Source organism: Protomyctophum bolini (assembly GCF_963924005.1).
Source record: "Protomyctophum bolini genome assembly, chromosome: 15".
NCBI lineage: Eukaryota > Metazoa > Chordata > Actinopteri > Myctophiformes > Myctophidae > Protomyctophum > Protomyctophum bolini.
Window position 1 is genome coordinate 37,287,545 of NC_137876.1, and position 23,471 is coordinate 37,311,015.

A 23,471-nucleotide genomic window follows, 5' to 3' on the forward strand; every position below is an offset into this window, starting at 1 on the left:
CTGCAGGACTGAGCAGTGTAGTCCAACATATCAGCATAAACACATCCACAATTACCTTCCACCAGATAAAGTAAGTTCCAAATCATTAAGTCTGAATCATGATTCTAATCTCAATTTAAATTAGTCAAGTCTCAGGACAAGCCTCTAGTTTCAGCGTGGCATGTCGGGTCATGTGCATTAAAATAGGTTTTGTAAAATAATTGCCTATCTTTCAAAGGATAAAGATCTTGTCATTGAATAAAACATTGTTGTACAACAAAGAAAATTGATATTTTAAAATCCGATCAAATGTCCTCTGCGCTAAATTTGAATGTTCAATCAAGTCAATGCAAGTTGGTGAATAATTTGTGTTCAACTCGTGGAATGATGTTTGAGCTGAGATAAACACATTCCTCATTCTGTGACCATATGTTGCCAACACAGAAACACTAGCTTGTTTACAGTCTTAAAAGAGACTTAAAGAGAATGGTGATGACCCTGATTGAGGAAGTCAAGGGAGGGTTCACACCATACACACAACACAACACTGTGTGTGTGTGTGTGTGTGTGTGTGTGTGTGTGTGTGTGTGTGTGTGTGTGTGTGTGTGTGTGTGTGTGTGTGTGTGTGTGCGCGCGGTACAGGAAATTCACTATAGGCCATCCATTTTTGTGATATGAGAAAGCAGGCTGACTTCCTGAACTCTGAATACTCCAAAGGATAGAAGCATGTTAGTGGGAAGATTCTAAGATGTCCATTGTTTTTTATGTACAATTTGAAACAAGGGACACTCGTGTGCACACGTAAGCTTAATCAGGAGGATAATAAACTCTTTTCTAAAAAGGGAGTGGAGAAGTGGTCACAATTAATTAAATACAGCTTTTGCTTTTTGAACTACTGTCTACAAATTTTAAATCAGGGTGTGCTATGTTTTAATGGGTTGAAATCCTCTTTATTGTTTATTGCCGAAACAATAAATAAAAACATTTTATTGATAATAAAAAACAATCCATATGGTAAAAAAAAATCACCTTTGCTCTTAGGCCAGTCATAAAGGTGCATTGTATCAGACAGCAGAACAGATAGTAGCGTATCCATTGTGACATGCTGATAAACCTCACCTCGGCAGGGACAAAATCTAATCAAACACCTGGGGGGGATTTACAATGTGTGTTAAGTCTGCACATGACGAGGGTCATGTATGGGCTATCTATATACTCTGACACAGAGGGCTGCTTTACATGGCTGTAACATAAGGCCGTGGCACAAGCTGTATGAGAGCCAGGGAAGTACAAAGAAACTTCTCACACAACATACTGTCACTATGACAACCGGGCAGAATCATTTAGCCCGATCTCTCGCCATTCCACACAGCACAGAAATCCAATAGCATTTAAGTCTTATGCAACCAGGCTTGCTCTGCATGCACGACATTGAGCACATCCTTTTGTGCTGTAAAAAATATTCCAAATGTTTCATGTTTTCAAGATCTTTTTTTTTGTAATCGCAGATCTACAAGCTCAGCGTGACAATGCCGCTTTGTGAGCTTGTAGGTCTGCTCTTTTCAAATGGTTAAACTAATAATGTGCAGGACTCCTGGAAGCTTCTCATGGACCAAGGGGGGCCCCGGACCCACTTTTGAGAATCACTAATCTATATAATTTTGTTGGTATAACTACTGTCTATCTCACTGTATCTCAGTCTCACAAGAACATGAATGGGGAAGCTACAGAACTGATATAGGCTATAGCTGGAAGCTATTGTAATATAGGCTACATCCAACATCTGGACAAAGACCTCATTGTGTGTGTGTGTGTGTGTGTGTGTGTGTGTGTGTTTGTGTGCACGCCTATGTTGGGAGTATAGAGCATGGTAGTTATATGATGTATAACTAACTAACTATAAGACAAATAGGTGTATTACTGGCTAAAATAGATTTGGTTTTGATATGGCCTTCCAGTTTGTTAATTGCCTACCAGATTTAAATATTTGCATTGTTGTCATAATTCAATTGTTATTTTGTAGTTACTTTGGTGTCAACATTTTCAATGTCAATGGGCCTATATCATGTTCAAAACAATTCCAATTCTACAGGCCGGCGATGTCATAGCGACATGAATGAAATGCCGCCTGAGATCATACAAAAAAGAATGTAACATCGGCCTTTTCTTTGCTTCAAAAATCATGAAGGGGAATCTGATGTAATTCCCACGTGCTGCGCCAGTGGGGTTGGTTGCATTTAAAACATTTCCCCAGCGTTTCAGAGACCAGGACCATGTAGAAACACTAGTAGCCTATAAACGAGGAGGTAGGCTAGTGAATGCTTATTAATGAAAGCAAACAGAATTTCTTAATGGTCGTGTGTGCGTGTGTGTGTCACACTCACACACAGACACGTTCCCTGTGTCTGGATCCTTCCTCCAGATTCTTCTCTCCAGTGTGCGTGCTATCACACAGACGCTTCCCTCTGCTGTGTATCAATGCGTGATTGAAGGGAAACTTCTTTTGGGAAGTGTAGGGACTACTTTGGGTTAACTTTAAAAGTGAACGTCCTGTTTTCCTGCACTGCGTTGTTCCGGAGGAGCATATAATATTGTACGATTTACGACTGTTTGCGTGGATGCAACAAATCGTACAAGTGTAGAGATAGAGATTTCGATGTAATATCGCAGTATGTTTTTGCTACCTCCTCGCGGAAGGATCTCATTTTCTCTTGCGAGGGTCGACACATCCGCCCAGTTTTCCGATGTTTCATTGCCCCCGAGTTGAAAATGGAGTTCGATTAAAGCAGATGTCCACCAACTTTCTCTGGGAATTTTCGAATCTACACGCTTTTTTAACTTCACGTTTCCATAACAATATTGAAAATCACAAGAACACCCCCCCCACACACACACAGCTTCGGAGGTTTTACCGCAAGATCCTCGGACGCGTTGACGGAGCAAAACGCTGCACACAAGCAGCGCTTTTCAAGTGTTGTCCTGGACCTGAAGTTGGCGAATGGATGCTCGACAGACCCAGCCATAAATAACCTGCCAATCGTTGCGTACAATTTGTACATTTTTAAGGATCCGTACACTTTTTTGAATATATGGGATATGCGTTGCTGAAGAGGACGATGCAGATGGGCAATTTGTCGTGGTCGGATTTTACTTCCAGAGAAGATAAAATGAATCATCGGTTGTCATTCCTCCTCGTAATTTAGTTCCAGGCAGGCAGAGCAGAGCTAGGCTAAAGCTACTTGGTTTTGAGAGGAGCGCTCGGTTCTGCACGCTCCATTGTAAAATCCGTTCACTTTTTTAAAATCCAACTCTAGGGGTGATTTGTTTTAATGTGAAAGAAAATGGTGATATTTGTGGTGTATTACCCTGCCGTCACTGCGTCGTCGATGCTATTGCTAGGATTTGGATCCCCGTGAGAAAAAATGAGCGAAGATTCGACAAATCCAAACAACGAGTGAGTACTCTTATTTCGTTACATTTTGTTACATTGTTACAACGCTGCAGTGATATCAGGTATCTCAATGTTCCTGAGATGATCCTCTGCATCTTTACATCGACTACATTGTGTATTGCTTCATGGTCCAAGTAAATATACATACAGTAATATAATATTATGTATACCTGGACCAAACCATATAGTTTGGTTTTAATCGTTGCCAATAATAATATTAATAATAATGATGATGATGATCATACGAGTCGATCTGTTCTCTGTTATTGTTTGACAGCCTACGGGTTTCTATGGATTGCTTGATAATGTTTTAAATAAACGGCGTTATTACGCATACATTGTCATAGGCCCATACTGAATGCAGCGCATTCCCCCCTTTCTCCTTTTATTTCATTGCACTTATGTTATAATATGGACATCAACAATCGTCCATTCCATTCACAATTATATCATTGATTGGCTGTACACTGTTTAGCCGACAAAAACGCCATTTCCCCCATTATTGGTGTACTGTATAGCTACACAGAATCCCCGATAATGGTATTACGTGTAATTACCAATTCGCGGAAACAACAATAGCAACAGAAACAATCTATTTTAGTGGCGATATTATCTTAACATCAGTTCAGTACATGATGTTCAAATAGTGTTATTTAGGCAGTTAAGATCAGTCGACAACGTATGGTTATTTTCCACGATAGGCTACTGATCTAACATCGTCGATATACTAATCATTGAAATTACGCTGCTATTAAAGAGTAGTCTTTATTGAAGGAAAATGTGCCATCAAAGATAATGCTGCAATGTCAGCGTCCAAAAGCTGAAGATGCCATTTTTTTTCTCAATCACACTCATTTGCATATCACAATCTCCATTCATAAAAAATGTTAAAAAACGGCACGTTGATATCCAGATCCCTCGGATCTCCGCACAGAAGGAAACGACTAAGTGGCTGGAATCTATAGACGTGTTGGTTTGCGAACATTTCGTCGATATTTAGTGGCATATTCGTATTGTTTTAGTGGGCTGATCCCTGTGCGCGTGCTTGTTGACTGTCAGTGAGAAATATCTGCTCGGGAGGTGCTGCGGTCACGTGATCCCTTCCATTCATAAAGTACCTGCCTGCCCATTCACAGCACTGTACAGTGTTTCGCATTGCACTGACGATCACACAATGATCATATTTCATGCGTTTACTGTTGAATCAGGTAAATATAGTAAGAGATGAGCCTTTCGGCCATTTATCTTTCATAACGGCAGAAATCTGTGTCATTTATCCTTACTTTCTCGGAGATGTCGTTGTGCTCTTGACACCGAGGAAGTGGTATGCGTTTCTGTATCCTCACATTGTCATGGTTTCATGTGCGAAACAGCCATGTTCTTCCCCCGTTCCATTCATCTGGTGCTCATAAGGTGGATTGATTTAATGCAGGGACACTTTGTCCTTGAACTAGACGATGTCGGTTGTTTTATATGCCATGGGCTTTCAGACCCAGCCTATATGGTGCATCTGTTAAAGATTACACAATGACAGCAGCTAAGATGGCTAACATGGTACAAGCAAGCAGCAGTTTTATGCTCTCACCACCACCTTTCTGGAAATTGTGTGATTCATCGAATTGGAGTGAATGGAATACTAAGCATTTCCATTTGTTTTAACCGAATCTAATATGCTGCACTTTATGAAAAGGCCACTTAGCAGCTTAAGTGTAGAGATATTTTCATGGTTTGTAAGGATGCCATTTTAATTCTTCAAGCTAGAGGTATCACATACAAGCTGAAGGTACAATGTGACTGTTGTTTTTGGAGATTATTGTAATGTTTACATTACAACATAATGTATTACAGCCCCCTTCCTTAAACCTTTATTTAAAATTCTCAGAGAGATCATTGTGGGAGACCCTCATTTACAGTGATGCAGAGATATACATAGCCTATAAATAACATAAGAACAACAAAGAAAACAAAATGTTGACAGCAAAATGTGTGTATTGTGAATTTGTGACACATTGAGTTGTTCCATGCCTGAATGAGATTGACCTGTATTCAAATATCTAATCTTCCCTTATGTTATGCAATTTCTCAGTTTCTTTATTTTGCTCTATAGGCTACGGGCTGTTATTGGCATTGTCATTTTACATTAGGCTATATTTCTTTGATAAGCCACAAGAACTCTCACCCCTTTCTATTTAATTGCAGGAAAACATAATGCCTGATGATTCAACATTTTGTTTTCCCGGACAGGTGTAATTTTGTGGTGATTGATTGATGTTCTGGTGGTAAGGTGAGGTGGTAAACCGAGTTGTTGTGCACACAGCAGCACACCCTTCTCTGAGAACATATAGCCTGGCCTCTGCGAGCCTGTGTTCACACAGGGTTCAAATGAATAGACGATGTACGGAGCCTTGTCAAAGTTTGGTTTGCGTCTGCCCTGGGTTGTGTTGCTGGTGTGAAGAGTGTGGTGGGAGTTAAGGCTAATGGTAGTTTAGCAGCCAAGCACTATGATTATGCAGAAAGAAGATTGAATGTGTGTGTGTGATTTATTGAGGATATGCACAAGCCAAGGCCTCTCCCCTGACATTTCTTTTTTACTATTGGTATTTACCTCAGTAAGTGCAGTAGTCTTGTCTGTTGGATTTTTTATCTTCCAAAAGTACCTACCGTAATTTACTTCCTTTGAAAGTCTGTCTTGTAACTACCATCAGCTATCATTTCTATAGTTCCTACTCCTAGTTTTGTATTCACACATCAATTGTGTTTACAGTTAGGTCCCATAGTTGCAGATGTCTCTAAATTCTTAAATGAAAAATCTAAATCAAACAGGCAACATCATTAATCAGGCTGATTAATGATTCAATTAAACCTCATGTTTTTTCTTGATAAATGTTGCCTTAAATTTTATGGCCTCTTCTAACTGAGAAGGCTAATTGCAACTGTAACGCCTGGGATTCGAACCGAGGTCTCCTTCGTGGGAAACGAGGAATCCTTGCTTGGGTAGGGAAGATATTAGACTAGGCTTCAGGCCTAGTTATATTGTATTACATACTCGGATTTCAGCTTTAAACCCAATTCGTACAAATTTATGGAATGCGTGTTGCAATATGTTATTTTAGCCTCAAGAAACAGTTTGAGGAACCTTATGATGGAGTACAAATTAGGTTTCAGGCCTCGTTGTTTTAGATTCCTGCAGCACTCTAGTATTGTTGGTTGCCAGTCAGGTGATCCCTCTGTGATTCCTGTCTCTGTGCCCTCTTCCTATCTGCGTGATTGATTTGACAGCTCATCGTTTTGTCTGCCAATATGGGTGTCGCGATCTTATCACCTGAGGGCTGTTTTGCACTCCCCATTCCTGCCGCCAAGCTTCCTCAAACACATTCCTCCTCCCAATCAACCCCCATCCTGGCCTGAAACAACAAAGGGAGACAGGTACTTCAGCTGTTAAGACTAGTGCTTTACAGTGCAAATAATTGCCTGCCCTATAACCCTGATGTTGGGCTAAAGCCTAAAGCATTTCCTGGACCTTTTTATATGGACATATTATTTGCAGTTATTGCCAGTTGTTGAATATGATCGCCATGAATACGCTTTACTAGATGGGCACAGCCTAGTCTAGAGGCATATGGCTTCTTGTGTCAAAGCCTTCTGAACCTGAGGTGAACATATCTTAGGTTTTACTTCTGTATTTTATTTTTTGGGAAGTCTTGCCTGTGACTGTAATGGCCAACACAGACCATAATTGGAATTCCAGTTATCTTAACATCCAAACATTCGAGGACGTTGTAGTAAGAGCATTTGATCTAGGCCTAGTCACTGTGTGTGTGTGTGTGTGTGTGTGTGTGTGTGTGTGTGTGTGTGTGTGTGTGTGTGTGTGTGTGTGTGCGTGTGCGTGTGTGTACACGTGCGTGCGTGTAACTAACTAGGTATGTACAATATGTATGTAACGTACGAACATACACATACTGTATGTGTGTATGTCCACCATTTCATATTTCAGCTGACTACACGGTATGGGGTTAGGCCGAAGGCACACGGGTGATAATGTTTTCGCCCCTGTGTGTGAGTGTGTGTGTATGTGTGTGTGTCTGTCTGTCTGTGGCTAATTTAGCAAACAACTACTAGTGTTAATACTTTTGTGCACGCTTGGGGTGAATATAATCTGAGATCCACCATGCCTCCTCCAGGCTAGTGTTGTCGGTCATGAACGAACAAATCAAATGAACTAGTTCTTTTTGGTGAACGAATTGCACCCGTTCACTTCCGTGAATGATCCATTTAGGTCGTGCAGTTGCAAATTCGAGGCGGTGATACTGTTCCGTTCCTCTTTCCTCATTCAGCGAATCATTGCGAGCTGGAGCGAGGGGGTTAGCTCTCCCGTCTACCACAGCACAGAACAGGCAGCAAGCAGAGGAGCAGGGGGTGGCAGACTGGCTGACTGACTGACCAAGATGCGAGATAGAACGAAGTGAATGACCGAGAACGAAAAGCATATTGTTCTTCCTTCACTCTGAACGAAGTGCTGTGACCGACTAGTGAACGAACGTTATAGTCTGTCTAATGTATGTAGTACAACCGGCTGACCGACTGACCGACCGACCGGTCGTTTGAGGGGATGTTTCCCCTCAAACATCTTGTGTATCTGTGTATGTTTTAAAATGTTCTGATGAATTGGAAATGGAGGACCCTGATATAAACAAGTCTTAGTGCTTTTCTATGGTTTTATCCTCTTAGTATATGTTGTATTGACCTGTACTTTCATTGAACTGTACTACAGCATACTGTTAATACAATTTTCAATCAATCATTCAATCAACCAGTTTTACCAACATTGTTCATGTGGATTGTGGAATGCTTATTTATTGAAATTATGAGAATCGCTAGCTCATTTGGAGCCTTAGTGATCCAGACAGGGCAGGGGGTGTAAAACTGAAATTATGGCTGGGGGAAGGAATCATATTGGGGACACATGGGGCTTGGTGACTGGGGGAGATCGTGGGTCGCTTGACTCTGCCACAATGCAACAGTTACCCTTAAAAAACCCCATATCAACTCAGTTTCATTGTAACTAAGATATCCGATAGAAATTCATAATGTTTTATGCCGTATTTAGCCATTAAGAGTGCAAATATCCGATCATATATCTGTGCTAGGCTGCTAGTAGAGAGATTGACAATCATCCCATCCCTCGCAACAACAATCCCATTGCCTGAAGTGACGGTCAGCCTGACTCGGCCAATAGCATCAAGGTACGGCGTCACGTGGTGTTGCGCTGTTGAGTATGGAAGGTGAACGACAACAACCGAAAGGAATGAAATGAACGGGTCTTTTTACTGAACGACCGAACAATGATCCGGTTCACCTAAATGAACCATAGTTCCCATCACTAATCCAGGCTATGGCCACTTGGAGGTCAGTCTTGAGCTATGCAGAACCCCAATTTGAGACTGATGTAATCAATATGACATCATAGATTCTCTCTCCATAGCGCCCACACGCAGACATGCGTCGTTCACAAACTGCACACATATAGTAACTTGCTATCTATACCTGCAGGATATTGCACAGGGGAATGATCGTTATTAGACCCCAGCTTATTCTTTATCACAATGTGATGAGTGTAAGCTCTCAATCAGATGCCAAAACGTGACAAGGTAGTATTGCTAATCATTTTGCATGGGAGTATTTTCTAGTTAGTGTCACAGTGTGTCGATTTTACTTGTCTAGCACCTGGTATTGTTTTTGTGCTGTGTGTGTGTGCTTTTACACCATTTTAATATAGTTTATCCACATGTTGGCCAGCCATAGATCCTGTGGAGACTGAGGTGTCTCAGTTCATACATTAGATTAGAAATCATCTCCAATATTCTTCCATTGCAATAGTTATGCATATTTACATTTTAAACATTGAAATATCAAAATAACAAGCGGATGAGATGTTTAAAGGTGTAGGGAAACGGAAATGGTGGACATTTTATTTTGAAGTTTTAGCCTGAAACGTTGGCTCTGAAGTTTCTAAACCAATCAGAGCGTCGCATCCCTCCAGGCTATGGGGTCTCAAATTCTGTGACTTCCTGTGAATTTCATTTGTAAACAAAAGTGACAGGGAGACATTTGGAAAAGCCAGCGGATTATTTCTAACCTGTACACAACCTATATACATATTTTAGCGTGATGAATACGTTTAAAACAAGTAATACACTTTCTGGATGTCATCTTGAATTGGATTAAAAACGGAGTAGTTCTTTAATCAAAACCAGCTGTGGAGGAGGAATCAGGAAGCATGGGAATTAAATTGGTGAGCTTCATTTTTATTGGCTTTTATCGATGTGTATCTCTACACGTTCACGCAGCACGTTTTCGTTTTCAGGAAGTAATTAAAAAAATATTTTTATGGACTTTTGATATAAAAACACACAGAAATGAGAATTTGCCCATTTGTTTGACATCCATTGTTAGGTATGCCCATATGATGACCACTGATATGGTCTAAAAGTGTGAAAAACGTATTCTTCATTTCACTACGCCTTTAATCCTAGAGTTACTTGTGTACAGACCACAATCCAGCATCTCTGCCTTCTCTTAGAGACTTGTATTGTTTGCATAATTAATAACAATGAACCTCTAAAAAACAAACAAACTAAAAGCTGGACAGTCTGTACTGTAACTGTGACAAGTGATCAAAAGTGGACAGGGCTGCATGTGTATGAACGTGGTGGACCGTTTCACTCCCATGGCCAGATCTGGGACAGGATTCTGTGTATTTTAAATCCGAGCCACTTCCCTCTTGTAATTTTCATTTCCTCTTCAAGTATTTTAGGATCAGACATAAACTGGTATAAATGTTAGCAGTGTATTTGGATATTTCTAACCATTTATAATCTTATTTCTTAGACAATTATGGACTAGTGTAGGGCTACACAGTCCTTAGTGAAAATGTAACCCTGCATGTGTAAGAATTGATCCAAATGGAACCTCACAGCTCCATTTTGGGCCTTCTTAATGTTCTTCCTTGCTCCATATACCAGCACCACCAGGTAGCATGGCCTCTCTATTCTTTTCTTCGTCGAGGAAGGCTTCTGATCTTCTACAGACCATATCTCAGTGCCTCTAAAGGAGTTCTTTTTTAGCAGTAAGTGTCTGAATTGTGGATATTGTTTTCAGTTGTGCTGCATGCGGGAGCATAAAGGCTGGGTCTCGTTGTGCTGCAGCTGGGCTGAGACGGTTCTTTCCTGCAAGGCCACAGACATAAAAGGCCACAGATGTAAATCCTAAACCTTGTGTCTTTGATTGAGTTTCCAAACTCTTTGAAAACAGGAAGGGGTTTGTGTGTGTGTGTGTGTGTGTGTGTGTGTGTGCGCAATGTGTGTGTGTGTGTGTGTGTGTGTGTGTGTGTGTGTGTGTGTGTGTGTGTGCGCGCAATGTGTGTGTGTGTGTGTGTGTGTGTGCATGCTCTTGTTTATTACTCTGGGAACATTTGTCATGTGTATTTGTCTCTGTGTATAGGCCTCTAGTCTAGACCCTAGATTCATAGATCTAAACAAACACAACTTTGTCTTATGAAATGAACTATTTTTCATTTTCTTATCCACAGATTTTGACCTGGAAAGCTCATAAAGTCATCATCTATAATAGGCCCATATAGGAAAGAGGACGCTTGTATGCTGAGTCATTTTGATCTGATTTTGTGCTACCCTGTTGCCATTTTTAGACCTTGAATCAAACATTCATATTTGTTTGGAAATGCTTGGTTTGTTCTTCCAAATTCTTGAACGGGCTACAGCTACACCATATGCCATATATGCTAAGCTTATTTGAATGTGAAAAGTAATGGATTTTCAAGATGGGCCACTGCAGTTTATTTTGGGAATGTCATTATAGGCTAAAATGTTAGAAACATTTCAAAAATATTTTGGAAATGTTTTGAAGCTTTTATTTTGGCAAGTATTAGGGTTTAAGTGGTTAGTGTGGTGATGGTGATGGTACTGTTTCGTCAGTTTTGTGATGATGACCTTTTGTCAACAACAGGGCATGCTGTGATATTTTACAACTTGTTTCATAGCCGTTTCTCTTAACAACCATGGTCCTTCATCATGGTTTGGTGGCTTCTTCTTCCCATCGTGCTCCTGAGATATTTTGATGGTTTCTCCCACAGCTAGACAACCGCCTTGTCCCCTTAGTTTCCCGTCCGCCCGCTCCCAAAGTCCCACCAGTCTTGGAGTCTCTGCAGTTACTGTGACGATTAGAAGCCTGAGTCCCTGGGGACTACTTTCACATCAAAGCAGACCAGAGACTCCGCAGCAGTCCAAATTTGCGGTTCCTCTTTTTTTTCCTGTAATGGCAAGCGCAAGGTTTTAATTTTCCAAATGCTTGCGGTTCAAATTAAGATCATCTCAATATGTGGCTTTGATTGATGTTTGAGAATAGTTTTTTGGCGTTTGATACACATATGGGATCCTTTTGATTTATTATAGTGCCACGGCACAGAAGTGCCCAGAACATTGTTCTTGGGGTAGCAGGCCCAATCCAGTAATGGAAGGGTTGGTTAGCTTCGGCATAAGGCAGAAAATCAATGTTACAAAAAATACAAAAAAACTTGAGTGAGCAGTTTGACATTCACGATACTGGTTGAGGTCTGTTTTTTTTCTCTCTCTTCTTTTAAGATTGCAAGCTAATTTTATTTGCTAATTGCTGTCTATGATGGATGCTAACAGCAGGGCATGTGTTCAGTTAATTTGTCTAACCTTGTTAGATTGTATTTCTATTGGCGGACTGTGGTAATCTTGAAGTGTAGATTTGCTGTGTGGTGCAGCAGCTGAGCAGGCCTGTGTTTTTGTTGTTGTTTTTTTCTGAGTCTGGTGGTAGCTAAGCTGAATGTTCTTGTGTGGGAGATGACTCACCACCAGCCCCGAGGTGTTGAGAGGAGATAGGGCAAATTTCTCTTTCACTTCTCTTTCTATAGCCTTCATATTGGTTTCCACTGTGGCTTCTATAGCAGGACTGGTGATGTTGGCTGTCTGTTTAGTGTTTCTTAAGGCATTTTCACCATCATCGCCGGTGTCATATTAATGGTTAACAGAGAGAGTCCTTGCTTCAAAAGTGTCTTGTTGCGGCATTCTGTCATAATTTGCACTGCATCTGTGTTAGGTCATGTCAGTGTTTGTTTTGAGTATGTCTGTGCCCTAGAGTTTGCCACCGGTTATTGAAAGGATTTGAACCGTGGCTAATTGGCTAGCTAGCTTGCACCGTTCAGATTAGACGCACTGCTGGAATTGACATTGAACTCTCATGTTATTTACTTCCTACATAAGGCATGATTGTTTTGTTGTAAATATACGCAGTGTACTTTGGCTTAACCTATATTATTATCAGTTTATACTATTTTTGTTATTATGTTATGTTATTACCGTATGTAAGGTTGACAAGTTAGTGATTTTCTTATTTGAAAATAAAAAATATTTTGGTTCTGATCGCTCACTAATGAATCCCACACACAATTTTTACTTCATCACATCAGTAGATAATAGCAGTGTTAGACTTGTGCTTAGATGCAGGCTATTATTAGTCTGGACAAGGCATAAATTGGTTAGACCTGAACTGTTAGAATTGTAAAAATGTATGGTATTGTATATTCAATCACAGCCATCGAAGAAGCACACAATATTTTTGCAAATATAGAGAATGAGTCACCCCAGCTTGAGTTGCATTTCTTTTTTCCGTCTTCCAATCCCACCTTCTCCTTTGCTAGGGGTTGCTTTCCTCTGAGGATAATCTATAGAATCCGATCAGGATAAGTAGCTTGTGTTTATTTACCCAATGATTTTTTAATGATTTATTTTTCTCTGCAAAAGTCCCAACGAGCCAAAGGGTTCTAGTGAAGCCTGACAGAGCCTGACAGCTTTCCTCCGGTTTTGATACAGGGGCAAAGATGGGGAGGGAAGTGTGTGTGTGGTGTGGGGGGTGCTTTTCTCCCCTTTTCTGATGCTAATGAAAGGAGGAATGGTTTTCCAGCCTTTAGCTTGCAGAGTGTGTCTCTCCTGCAGCATGCTCCACTGCCTGGACATTGTGAGAGCACAAAACTCCAGGCCCGGGATCCAATAACGTGAAATTTCAGCAGAGAAGCGGCCATTGTGTAGAAAGAGGCAGCCGGGGAGAGGGGGTGGAGAGAGAGAGAGAGGGAGAGAGAGAGAGAGGGAGAGAGAGAGAGAGAGAGGGGAGGGTGACTTGGCGAGCACCCAGGGCTCAGGCCACATCCTTTCTCTCTCAGCCTCCCCCACCCCCCCACTCCTCCTCCTGTCTTTCTTTCACTCCCCCCTTTCCCCTCCCCTCCCCTCAGGGGGTGGGAAGCCCAGGGCAGAGCCGAGGCAGAAGCGGAGCATGATGGCATGCTGAAGCCCTGTGAGCCATGGGCTGGGAGCAGCAGACAAACGGCCACTTTGTCAGCTCAGGAAATGGTTGTCCCTGGATCCCCCCTCACCACCACACACTGGAGCAGCCTGCCTCGGGGCCCAGGCCTGCCTGGCCTGCACGTGCTCCCTCCTCACCTCTCTCTCTCTCTCTCTCTCTCTCTCTGAAATATACAGACCTTCGTAGCTAGCTATGTGAAAGTCTCTAGTAGTATTACACACGTTAATGTTTCAACATTACATATGTTTTGTCATAGTTGAGTTAATTACTGTCAAAGGGATGTGCAAGGCAAGGGGTTGTTAAATCTGCGTTTGAGCTAAATACTTTTTTGTGTTTTATGTTTGCTATTAATACAGACTATTCCATGCAATAAGTCTCTGGGCACATCTTGTTTTTTATGAATAGAACAAGCCAAATTTAAATGAGTTTGAGAGCTGTTGACTGTCACCCTGTTCCCCACCCTGCCTCCACACACACCCTCCTCCTCATCCTTCGTTATGTTCTCTCACCCCTCCCTCTGTTTTGCTCTCCTGCTTCTGGTCGGAAATGAAGTCAGTCATCCAGCAGAATAACTTGGAATAATTTGGAATGGGGGGCTCTTCTCTCTCTCTCTCTCTCTCTCTCTCTCTCTCTCTCTCTCTCTCTCGTGGGCTCAGGCCAGCTGATCTGCTTCCGCTCTCAATTGTGTGTCCAGTGGACTGTGTGCTCTCAGCAAGGGGCGTGGAGAGCAACCTTTGTCTCCATAGACCATCCCGCTCTACACTGTGTGTGTGTGTGTGTGTGTGTGTGTGTGTGTGTGTGTGTGTGTGTGTGTGTGTGCGCGTGCGCATGTGCGCATGCATGTGCGTGTTCTGCAGGTTGTGAGAAACTATCTCTTTGGAGCCCTTACTGCAGTTGTTATCCTAAGAGGAAAATTATAAATTAAAATGAGAGGAGGAAGTGTAGCAGCCAGACCTCTTTTTATGTTAAACTTGTTTTGTTAGTGATATCTAGAAACGTTTAATTTAGTGATGGCCAGTATGTCTGTCGGCTGTTGTAGGCTCAATGCAGTTTTGTGGTTGTGGATTTTCGTTATTTAGTATAGAGAGAGAGAGACATTTTCTCACTCACGTTGCTACAAACAAAATGGCACTAATGCGTCGGCCTGTCTTAAGTTCCTTTTTTCCCCCTCCTGTGTTCTCAAGACTTCCTCCCTGGGCTCGGCCCCCCTCCCTGTGAGTGTCATGGTTGCTGGCATGTGTGTGATGGTAGGTCTACAGGGTCAGGGCCTGGTCATTGTGCCCTGGTCATGGCTGAGCGACACCACCGCCTGCCTTCTGTTAGCCCCCAGGGACTACCGCCTGACTGACAGCCCCTCCTGCACCCACAACCCGTTTCCTTTATTGGGGGCCGTAGACAGGGGTACAACAGTGGCAATATTGCCCCTTTTACTACCCACTATCCTGCCTTCAAAAAAGCAGTTTGGGGTTGTGTGTGTGACAGTGCTTGTGTAAAGCTATGCTCTGTGGCGCTGTTTTTTGTGGGGTTTTTTTTAGGTGGACCCAGGAAGGGCGCTGGGAGGTCATTTGGGGGTGGGGGGTTAGTCATGGTCGTTTCGGCTGCTCTCTCAGGACCAGCTGCCCTCGTCTCGGCCCGGAGACAGGATGTGAGAGCGTGAACTGTTTAAAAGTATGAGAGAAATGTGTGCATCATAAAACCGGCCCTGACCTCGCCAAAAGACAACTAATGGAGGAAAAACATTGTTTTCCTCAAAGGCAAATCAGGTTTATGGTGTTTGAGTGTCTACTAGGTAACAATAAAAACAGTTTGCACAATGTGTGCACAGTTTTCTGCTGTTGAGGTCAGTATCTGCATGGGATTTGATTGTTTGGAGGAATAGCTCCATGCATTGTATTTGATTAGTTTCCATTCAAGAGAGAAGGTTGTCGTAGGAGGAAATTGGATGACTCAATGGTTATTTAAAGAGATGGTTTGAATAGTTTTGTAAATAGGCTCAATGCAGTGACAGGAGAGTCCAAAGACAACCAGTGAACTCAATATGAACTGTGGATGCATGGACAGCTAGGACACACAGTAAACCAAATTATTTTAATATCCACAGAATTACTGGAAGAAAGAGTTTAAAGAGTTTAAAGAGTTCTATTTAGTAAGGTTTGTAGTATTCATAAAGGTGTTTCCACTACTTTTCAAATATAGCCTAATCAGTGTGTGTGTGTGTGTGTGTGTGTGTGTGTGTGTGTGTGCGCGCCTGTGTGTGTGCGCGCGCATGCAATCGTGCATGCGTGTGCACGCGTGTGTTCAAGCATGTGTGTGCCGACATGTGTTTTTCGTTGTGCCAGACTGGAATTAGCCCAACTCTTTTTTTTTTTGTAAAGGCAGTCTTGTTTTGTTGGTTGATTTATTTTGGAATTATTTACCATGGTCATCAGTCCTCGGAAGGAACTTTGGTCAACTATTAGCAGTCAGCCAGGATATTCAGCCCTACATGGCCAGAAAGTGATGGAAAAATAGCCACAAGTTTAATGTTCAGTGGCTCATAGATTAATTGCTAACCAATAACCTGGGCACAGAGGTTTGCCAAGGGCGTGGAAGGAAGGTAGCAGACCAAAGGTTGCCTATTTTCAGTACGCCAGGATTTCCAATAAGGAGGTAGTAAGGAAGTGGAAGTGACCATTCCTTGACGTAGAAACTGATTTCTGTAGATGTAGAGAGTTTCCTTTAATTTGTCTTATTCAATTTCCAGTGATCTAAAAGAGATTTTAATTACTTTTACTTTACTACATTACTACCTTTTTATAATATAGAAAACATTATTAGACTTTTGATTGTATTCATGAAATACTTTAATTGATGAAAAGTTGTGGTTTTTAGTTTTAAACTTTTTTTTAAATCTTAATGTAGGAAACAAACTTTTCTCTCGACCCATACAAATTGGTCCACAACCCACTGTTTGGGAGACATTGATCTGGACTAGAGCACCTGTCATCTCAGTGACACTGCTACATTTTAATTATTGACTAAACGTTCCAATATATCTGATGTCAGGATTATTAGTGAACCCAAACTGCCCAAAGTGTGACGTGACACAGGGGGTAAAGACGGCCAGCGGTGAAAATCCCCGCCGTCTTGCTCTGCCCCGTCCATTCTCAGATCCTCTGTCTTTAATATGTCACCAGGAGACTCTGCAAAGCGCTGCCCTCAGCACACTGTGACCTTTGGCGTTTCCGGTGGCCTAGTGGAGTGTCTGTTATCTAATCAGGGAAACATCAGATTGCTGGAAGAGGCACAGAGTGCAGTAGGGGAGGGGGTGAAAGAGAGACAGGGATAGTGGTTTAGTAGGGGAGGGGGTGACAGAGAGACAGGGATAGTGGTTTAGTAGGGGAGGGGGTGACAGAGAGACAGGGATAGTGGTTTAGTAGGGGAGGGGGTGACAGAGAGACAGGGATAGTGGTTTAGTAGGGGAGGGGGTGACAGAGAGACAGGGATAGTGGTTTAGTAGGGGAGGGGGTGACAGAGAGACAGGGATAGTGGTTTAGTAGGGGAGGGGGTGACAGAGAGACAGGGATAGTGGTTTAGGGGAGGGGGTGACAGAGAGACAGGGATAGTGGTTTAGTAGGGGAGGGGGTGAAAGAGAGACAGGGATAGTGGTTTAGTAGGGGAGGGGGTGAAAGAGAGACAGGGATAGTGGTTTAGTAGGGGAGGGGGTGAAAGAGAGACAGGGATAGTGGTTTAGGGGAGGGGGTGAAAGAGAGACAGGGATAGTGGTTTAGTAGGGGAGGGGGTGACAGAGACAGGGATAGGGGTTTAGTAGGGGAGGGGGTGACAGAGAGACAGGGATAGTGGTTTAGGGGAGGGGGTGAAAGAGAGACAGGGATAGTGGTTTAGTAGGGGAGGGGGTGACAGAGACAGGGATAGGGGTTTAGTAGGGGAGGGGGTGACAGAGAGACAGGGATAGTGGTTTAGGGGAGGGGGTGAAAGAGAGACAGGGATAGTGGTTTAGGGGAGGGGGTGAAAGAGAGACAGGGATAGTGGTTTAGTAGGGGAGGGGGTGACAGAGACAGGGATAGGGGTTTAGTAGGGGAGGGGGTGACAGAGAGACAGGGATAGTGGTTTAGTAGGGGAGGGGGTGACAGAGACAGGGATAGGGGTTTAGTAGGGGAGGGGGTGACAGAGAGACAGGGATAGTGGTTTAGGGGAGGGGGTGACAGAGAGACAGGGATAGTGGCTTTCAAACTTTATGTGTCTCTGTATCTTTAGGCACACCTGTATTCATAGTGAAAATAAATGATCTATGACATGTGACGCAACGCGTTGTGATCCTGCTTTCTTTTCATATTTTTGAAAATGTGTGAAAACAAAATGAAACGAAAAAAATATTTCGGCTATAACAACAGAAATTTGGATGCCTAGATTGAAAATTTATATTTTTAGGGTATAGAATTTGCCTCTGTATTAGTAAATGAACGTACTTTTAAGTACTGTATATTCATTATATATTACTATAATAACATCAACACAAAATCACAAGGCACACTTATAGTATACTAATAGTCTCACGGCACACCAGTGTGCCTCGGCACACCGTTGGTCAAGCACTGACATGGAGGGCATAGAGGGGTATATTGTCTAGTGTCTAGGTCTCGAAGGCTATAGCTTGTAGCCTAGTTGTAAGCTACCTGTTTTAGGGGAAAGGTTAGGAACCAGCAGGGGTTTGGCCACGTGGTTACTCACCCACCAGTCGGGGTTAAACTTACACAGAGACGCCGGAGCGGTCAGAAATAGTAGCCGACGCGACAGACGATCACTGCATGCACTACAAAAACACTACAGTGTTGAATCTACTCAGAATTTACTTTGTGGTTTTGCCTAGCTGGGTCTGTTGTGTGTTCAGACTCATCTAAGAGTTTAGCAGAATGTCATCTCAAAAGTCAAAACTTTCATGTTGAAATCATAGGAATCAAAAACAAAAAATGGTGTAGCTATCATGTGGCCTGTCTATGTCATCACTCAGTCATCTATGACATCAGTAGTACTATGTCATCTCCATATTTTGGAAAGGTTTCAGTCCAATCCGACCTTCATTGACGTCCAGTAATAAAATAATAAAAGAAACATCCACAGTATGTGAAACATATTCCGGGATTTACTTCCTTTGCCTTCTATCAGTGTGCACACGAAATCTGGCACTGATCAGTCCAGTGGTTTGGGAGATTAGCCCTGGAGACAGACAGACAGACACACACACACACACACACACACACACACACACACACACACACACACACACACACACAGAGACACACAGAGACACACAGACACACAGACAGACCCTCTTCTAGATGGCTTGTCCCGTAGGAACCTTTTATAGAATAGGTTTTGATAGCAAGTCACCATTATATCAGTGCTGAAACACACTCATAATTCTTAATCATACTTAATGAACCTAATGAATTGTATGACGCCATGTTGATGCTGAGATCAAATGGTGGGTTGCTGACTTTTACATGCAGGCCTGCTGGCATTGTCTGGCCATGTCTCTCTCTCTTCATTTATGATGAGCAGAAACAGTTCAATGCGTATGTGTGAGCACTGCTATTAGACATCATCATCAGTTGTGACCGTTAACGTTAACACCTCCTCCCCCTCTTCTCTTTTTCCTTTCCTTTCACACAGTGACAGTTATGCGCGTGTGAGAGCAGTGGTCATGACTCGGGATGACTCCAGTGGCGGGTGGCTCCCCCTGGGGGGCGGAGGCCTAAGCTGTGTGACAGTCTATAAGGTGAGCCGGGCGGAGGACAGCAGCAGCACCCACAGTGGAGGAAGCAGCGGTAACCCAAGTCCCTGTAGCCCTAGTCCAAGCCCCAGCCCCACCACCGTGGAGTTCCTCATCAAGGGAGAGAGGCTCAAAGACAAACTGGTAAGGGAATAATATACCATGCTTCAATGTCACAGTGTATCAGTGTAACCAAGGGGATCTGTAATGTTATTTACATTATCCGAACATTTAATGTCTCCTCTGGCTAACAATTTAACAATAATGAATAATAATGCATTAATAATGAGGGGTCACAGTATCCTCTGTATTATCATGTCAACAATAATTTTGCAGCTGTTCTAATACTAATACTCTTTGTGTAAGTGTAATGTTACTACATTTACAGGAGCCTATTTCCTGTTCCAGTAGCTTGATGTACAACTACATCCTCTAGCCATAATGTACAAGTACACCCCCTGGAGATGACACTAAAGTTGCTGGGATTAACCCCAATCAGCAGGCATTTTGTATTGCTTTGGTATGGTGTTTTGTCTTTGGTATGATCTGGCCAGGGAATCCAACCCGCATTCTACACAATAAAACAGGAAAACACACTGTACTTAAGTGTGTTCCCTCCGTTGCTCTATTCCCTCACTTCTTCTTTCCCTCACTTCTTCTTTCTCTCTCTTCTTCTTTCTCTCTCTTGCACGCACCCACGCACGCACACACGCACATGCACACGCACGCACGCACGCACACACACACACACACACACACACACACACACACACACACACACACACACACACACACACACACACACACACACACACACACACACACAGAAAAAATCTTTCTCACACACTGACACATGAGAATTGGTGCATTCTGTGGAATGAGATCACCAGGAGCCCCCCTTCCCGATCCCCCCCTTTCTCAAAAACACACGCTCACATAAACACACACTCACACAGGAAGTGGTTGTTTGGCGTGCCTCCATGGCGCAGGTATCTGAAAATAGGAGCGAGCTGCGTGATGCTGTGATGCATGATGATGACATCATCAAGGATAAGGGCAGATTGCTCAGGAGAGGAGAATGTGGGATGAGGGAAACACAAAGAATTTGGAAGCGGCTGACAGAAGGCAAAAGGGGTCCGGAAATTTGTACTCGGTGTGGCTTTCTTTCTACAAGATCTTTGCCCACGACATAAACATTCGTCTCATTCTTGATTTTAGTGTTATGACATCAGGAGGTGGGTTTTAATAAACAGTCCCCCCACCCGCTGGAGAACATTCCTTTCGGCTGTGACCCGTAGAAACAGTTCTTTGTCTCATGATTGATTCACGATGGTGTCTAACATTAAAGATATAGGTCCTAGTTTTCCAACCTGGGAACTATTTTTCAATGTGCATGTGAGTTTCACAGGACATTAAAGGAGTAGTTCACCCAAATGTTTTATATATATATTTTTAATAATCTTTCTATCAATTACACACCCCATGAAGCCTTGAATTCTTGGAGATCTTTTTGTTTTCTGTCGCATTCCTAAGCCAATCATTTTATAAGCGGTTAATGGGTCAGTAGGAGACTGAGGTGACTCTTTGAGTCTTCTACCGGACACTCCGCCGGTCATCAAATTAGTCTGGAAATTGGTTTAGGAATGCGACACAAAAACAACAAAAATATCCATGAATTCAAGGCTTCACGGGGTGTGTAATTCATCAAAAATAAGTCAATTTCTGGATCAGCTACTGAATCTGTTGATATGCAGTTTGATCACATTATTTGCCTTGGGCGAGGGCCCTGATAATAGGACCAATCGAGGAAAAATGCCAAAGATCATGGGGGGCGTGAGGCCATGTTTGTTTGGAGGTAGTCAAAAATGTTTAACACTAATCATAGATAACTCCCACGTGTAACATTGTGAAGAACACTAAAAATATTGTTTCAATACGTTTTGAAAAAGCTGAAATAGCTGGCTCTACGACATTAACCTTTTACATTTCACCTTTCACTATTCATCGTACATACAGACGTGTGCGTGCAGCTGTGTGTAGTGTCTCAACTCAGCCAGAAGGTCTAAGGATAGCTTGTTTGTCTTCACTTTTAGCAGGATATTCCACAAAGTTTGTACAACACGTTTTGTGGTGATATGCCAAAAGGTATGGCTTGTCAAAAAATGCACATACATTCCGAACAGATACATTTTCGAGTCTTTTTTATTGAATTATAGTGTTGAACAAATGCCATTGTCTGATTGTCCTTCTGAATAAATAATTCCAGGCAATGGATAGGCTTACCCTATGTCATAAACCAACCATGATGGTATTAGCCAGCCCTCAGTTGGATAAGGAAAAGACAAGATAATCTATACTTTTACCTTTAGCTATCACCTGTAGACTCTAAATGACACAAATGCTTAACACAATATTTGTCACACACGCAAAGTCTCAGGATTTGTGCTTGCAACGGCCTTTGCCAACAAAGGCCGTCTGGTTTGTTTAATGTCATTAAATCCAGAATTAATAGTATTTTATTTACCGTTTTTAGCAGCCATCGTTAGCCTCTGGTAGCTCCCATGGTGTGTATTATTGAATATCCAAAATCTCCTCGTGCACACGCACGCATGCAATCTAAAGCATTTCAGGGTTCAGGTTGAGATAAAGGACCATGTTCAGAGCTTGATAAAACATTAATTTGAGGTCGCTCTATGAAGAATAATAGTCTGGGTGGCAGATCATGGCCGTGAGCGAGCCTAAATGGAGGGCAATCACTTCCGGGTGGGCCGGATGAGGGCTGTTATTCTTTGTTTATGTCGCACATTTCACTGGCACTCGCCTCACGTTACCGGCGGCGAATTGGTTAAAATTAGATGGCATTGGACTGCACCTTAAAGCCTAATAGTTACTGCCGCAATGTGGCACATTGTGAGTGTCCAGGTCTGCTACGTTAAAGCATATGCCCACAGCGTGATCCCATTCACAATCACACCATGCAATGTGGTGTGTGTGATGGAAGGCAGATCAAGTACAGTGCAGTAAAATACAGGATTATCCCAAGCTTCTGATGAGTGTGTAAATCTGTGCGTGTTAACCCATTAAAACCGGGAAGCTATATATATATATATATATATATATCTACTGACCTTCTTCAGAGCAGTGGTTTAGAACATTGGTTTCTCAAAAATAGCAATATACAAGCTCACAGCACGTCACTTCGGTCCGCACTGCGAGCGTGTACATCTGCTATCTTTGAATATTTGCAAACATTTTGAATATATATTTATTAGATAGTATACAGTAGACTGACAGTAAACAGGAGATCCGGACCACTACGGCTACGCCAGCCGTCCTGGCCCCTCCTATGTCCAGCTTTTGGTGTGTGTAGCCCAAACTTTGTCCTAACACAAACATTAAATGCCATTGACAATGAATGGACAATTTTGAGTGTTTGTGCGAACACAAACATTGCGTAACACAAACATTGATGATGAAGGTGAGGACACAAATTATGATTGGCCGGAATGAGATGATGTATGATGATAAGAGCGCCCCTCACTTCATACGGGTGTGATATTTATTTTTTAACAAATGTTCTCTTCTATGGGGACCCTGTCACAAAACATTTTCAAATGGGGGGGGGGGGGGGGGGGTGTCTGCGGCCAAATATATCATTTTGGGGGCTCTTCTTGGTGGGACAGTATTTGAGAACTACTGATTTACAGTAGAAGGCATTTGTAGAATCGTCCTCAAGTCTTAATGGGTTAAGAATGAGCTGTCTGTCACATGTCAGAAGACAGAAGAGATTCACCATGCTGAGCACACAGCCTGGTGTCTCCCGGTGACATCACCATCCCTGGTGGCTTTTAAAAAGCAGGAGGTCTA

At 42.6% G+C, this 23,471-nt stretch overlaps 1 protein-coding gene across 1 annotated transcript in view; it reads left to right on the top strand.

Moving 5' to 3' along the window:
• The first annotated feature begins 2,528 nt into the window (after window positions 1–2,528).
• The window catches only part of spred1 (sprouty related EVH1 domain containing 1), a 45,277-nt gene continuing 24,334 nt past the window's right edge, over window positions 2,529–23,471 (top strand). Inside the window, exons 1-2 of the mRNA XM_080784793.1 lie at window positions 2,529–3,433; window positions 19,505–19,748. Of these exons, the coding sequence (XP_080640919.1) occupies window positions 3,402–3,433; window positions 19,505–19,748 (276 nt within the window). The 5' untranslated portion in view covers window positions 2,529–3,401. The remainder of the gene's footprint in view (window positions 3,434–19,504; window positions 19,749–23,471) is intronic.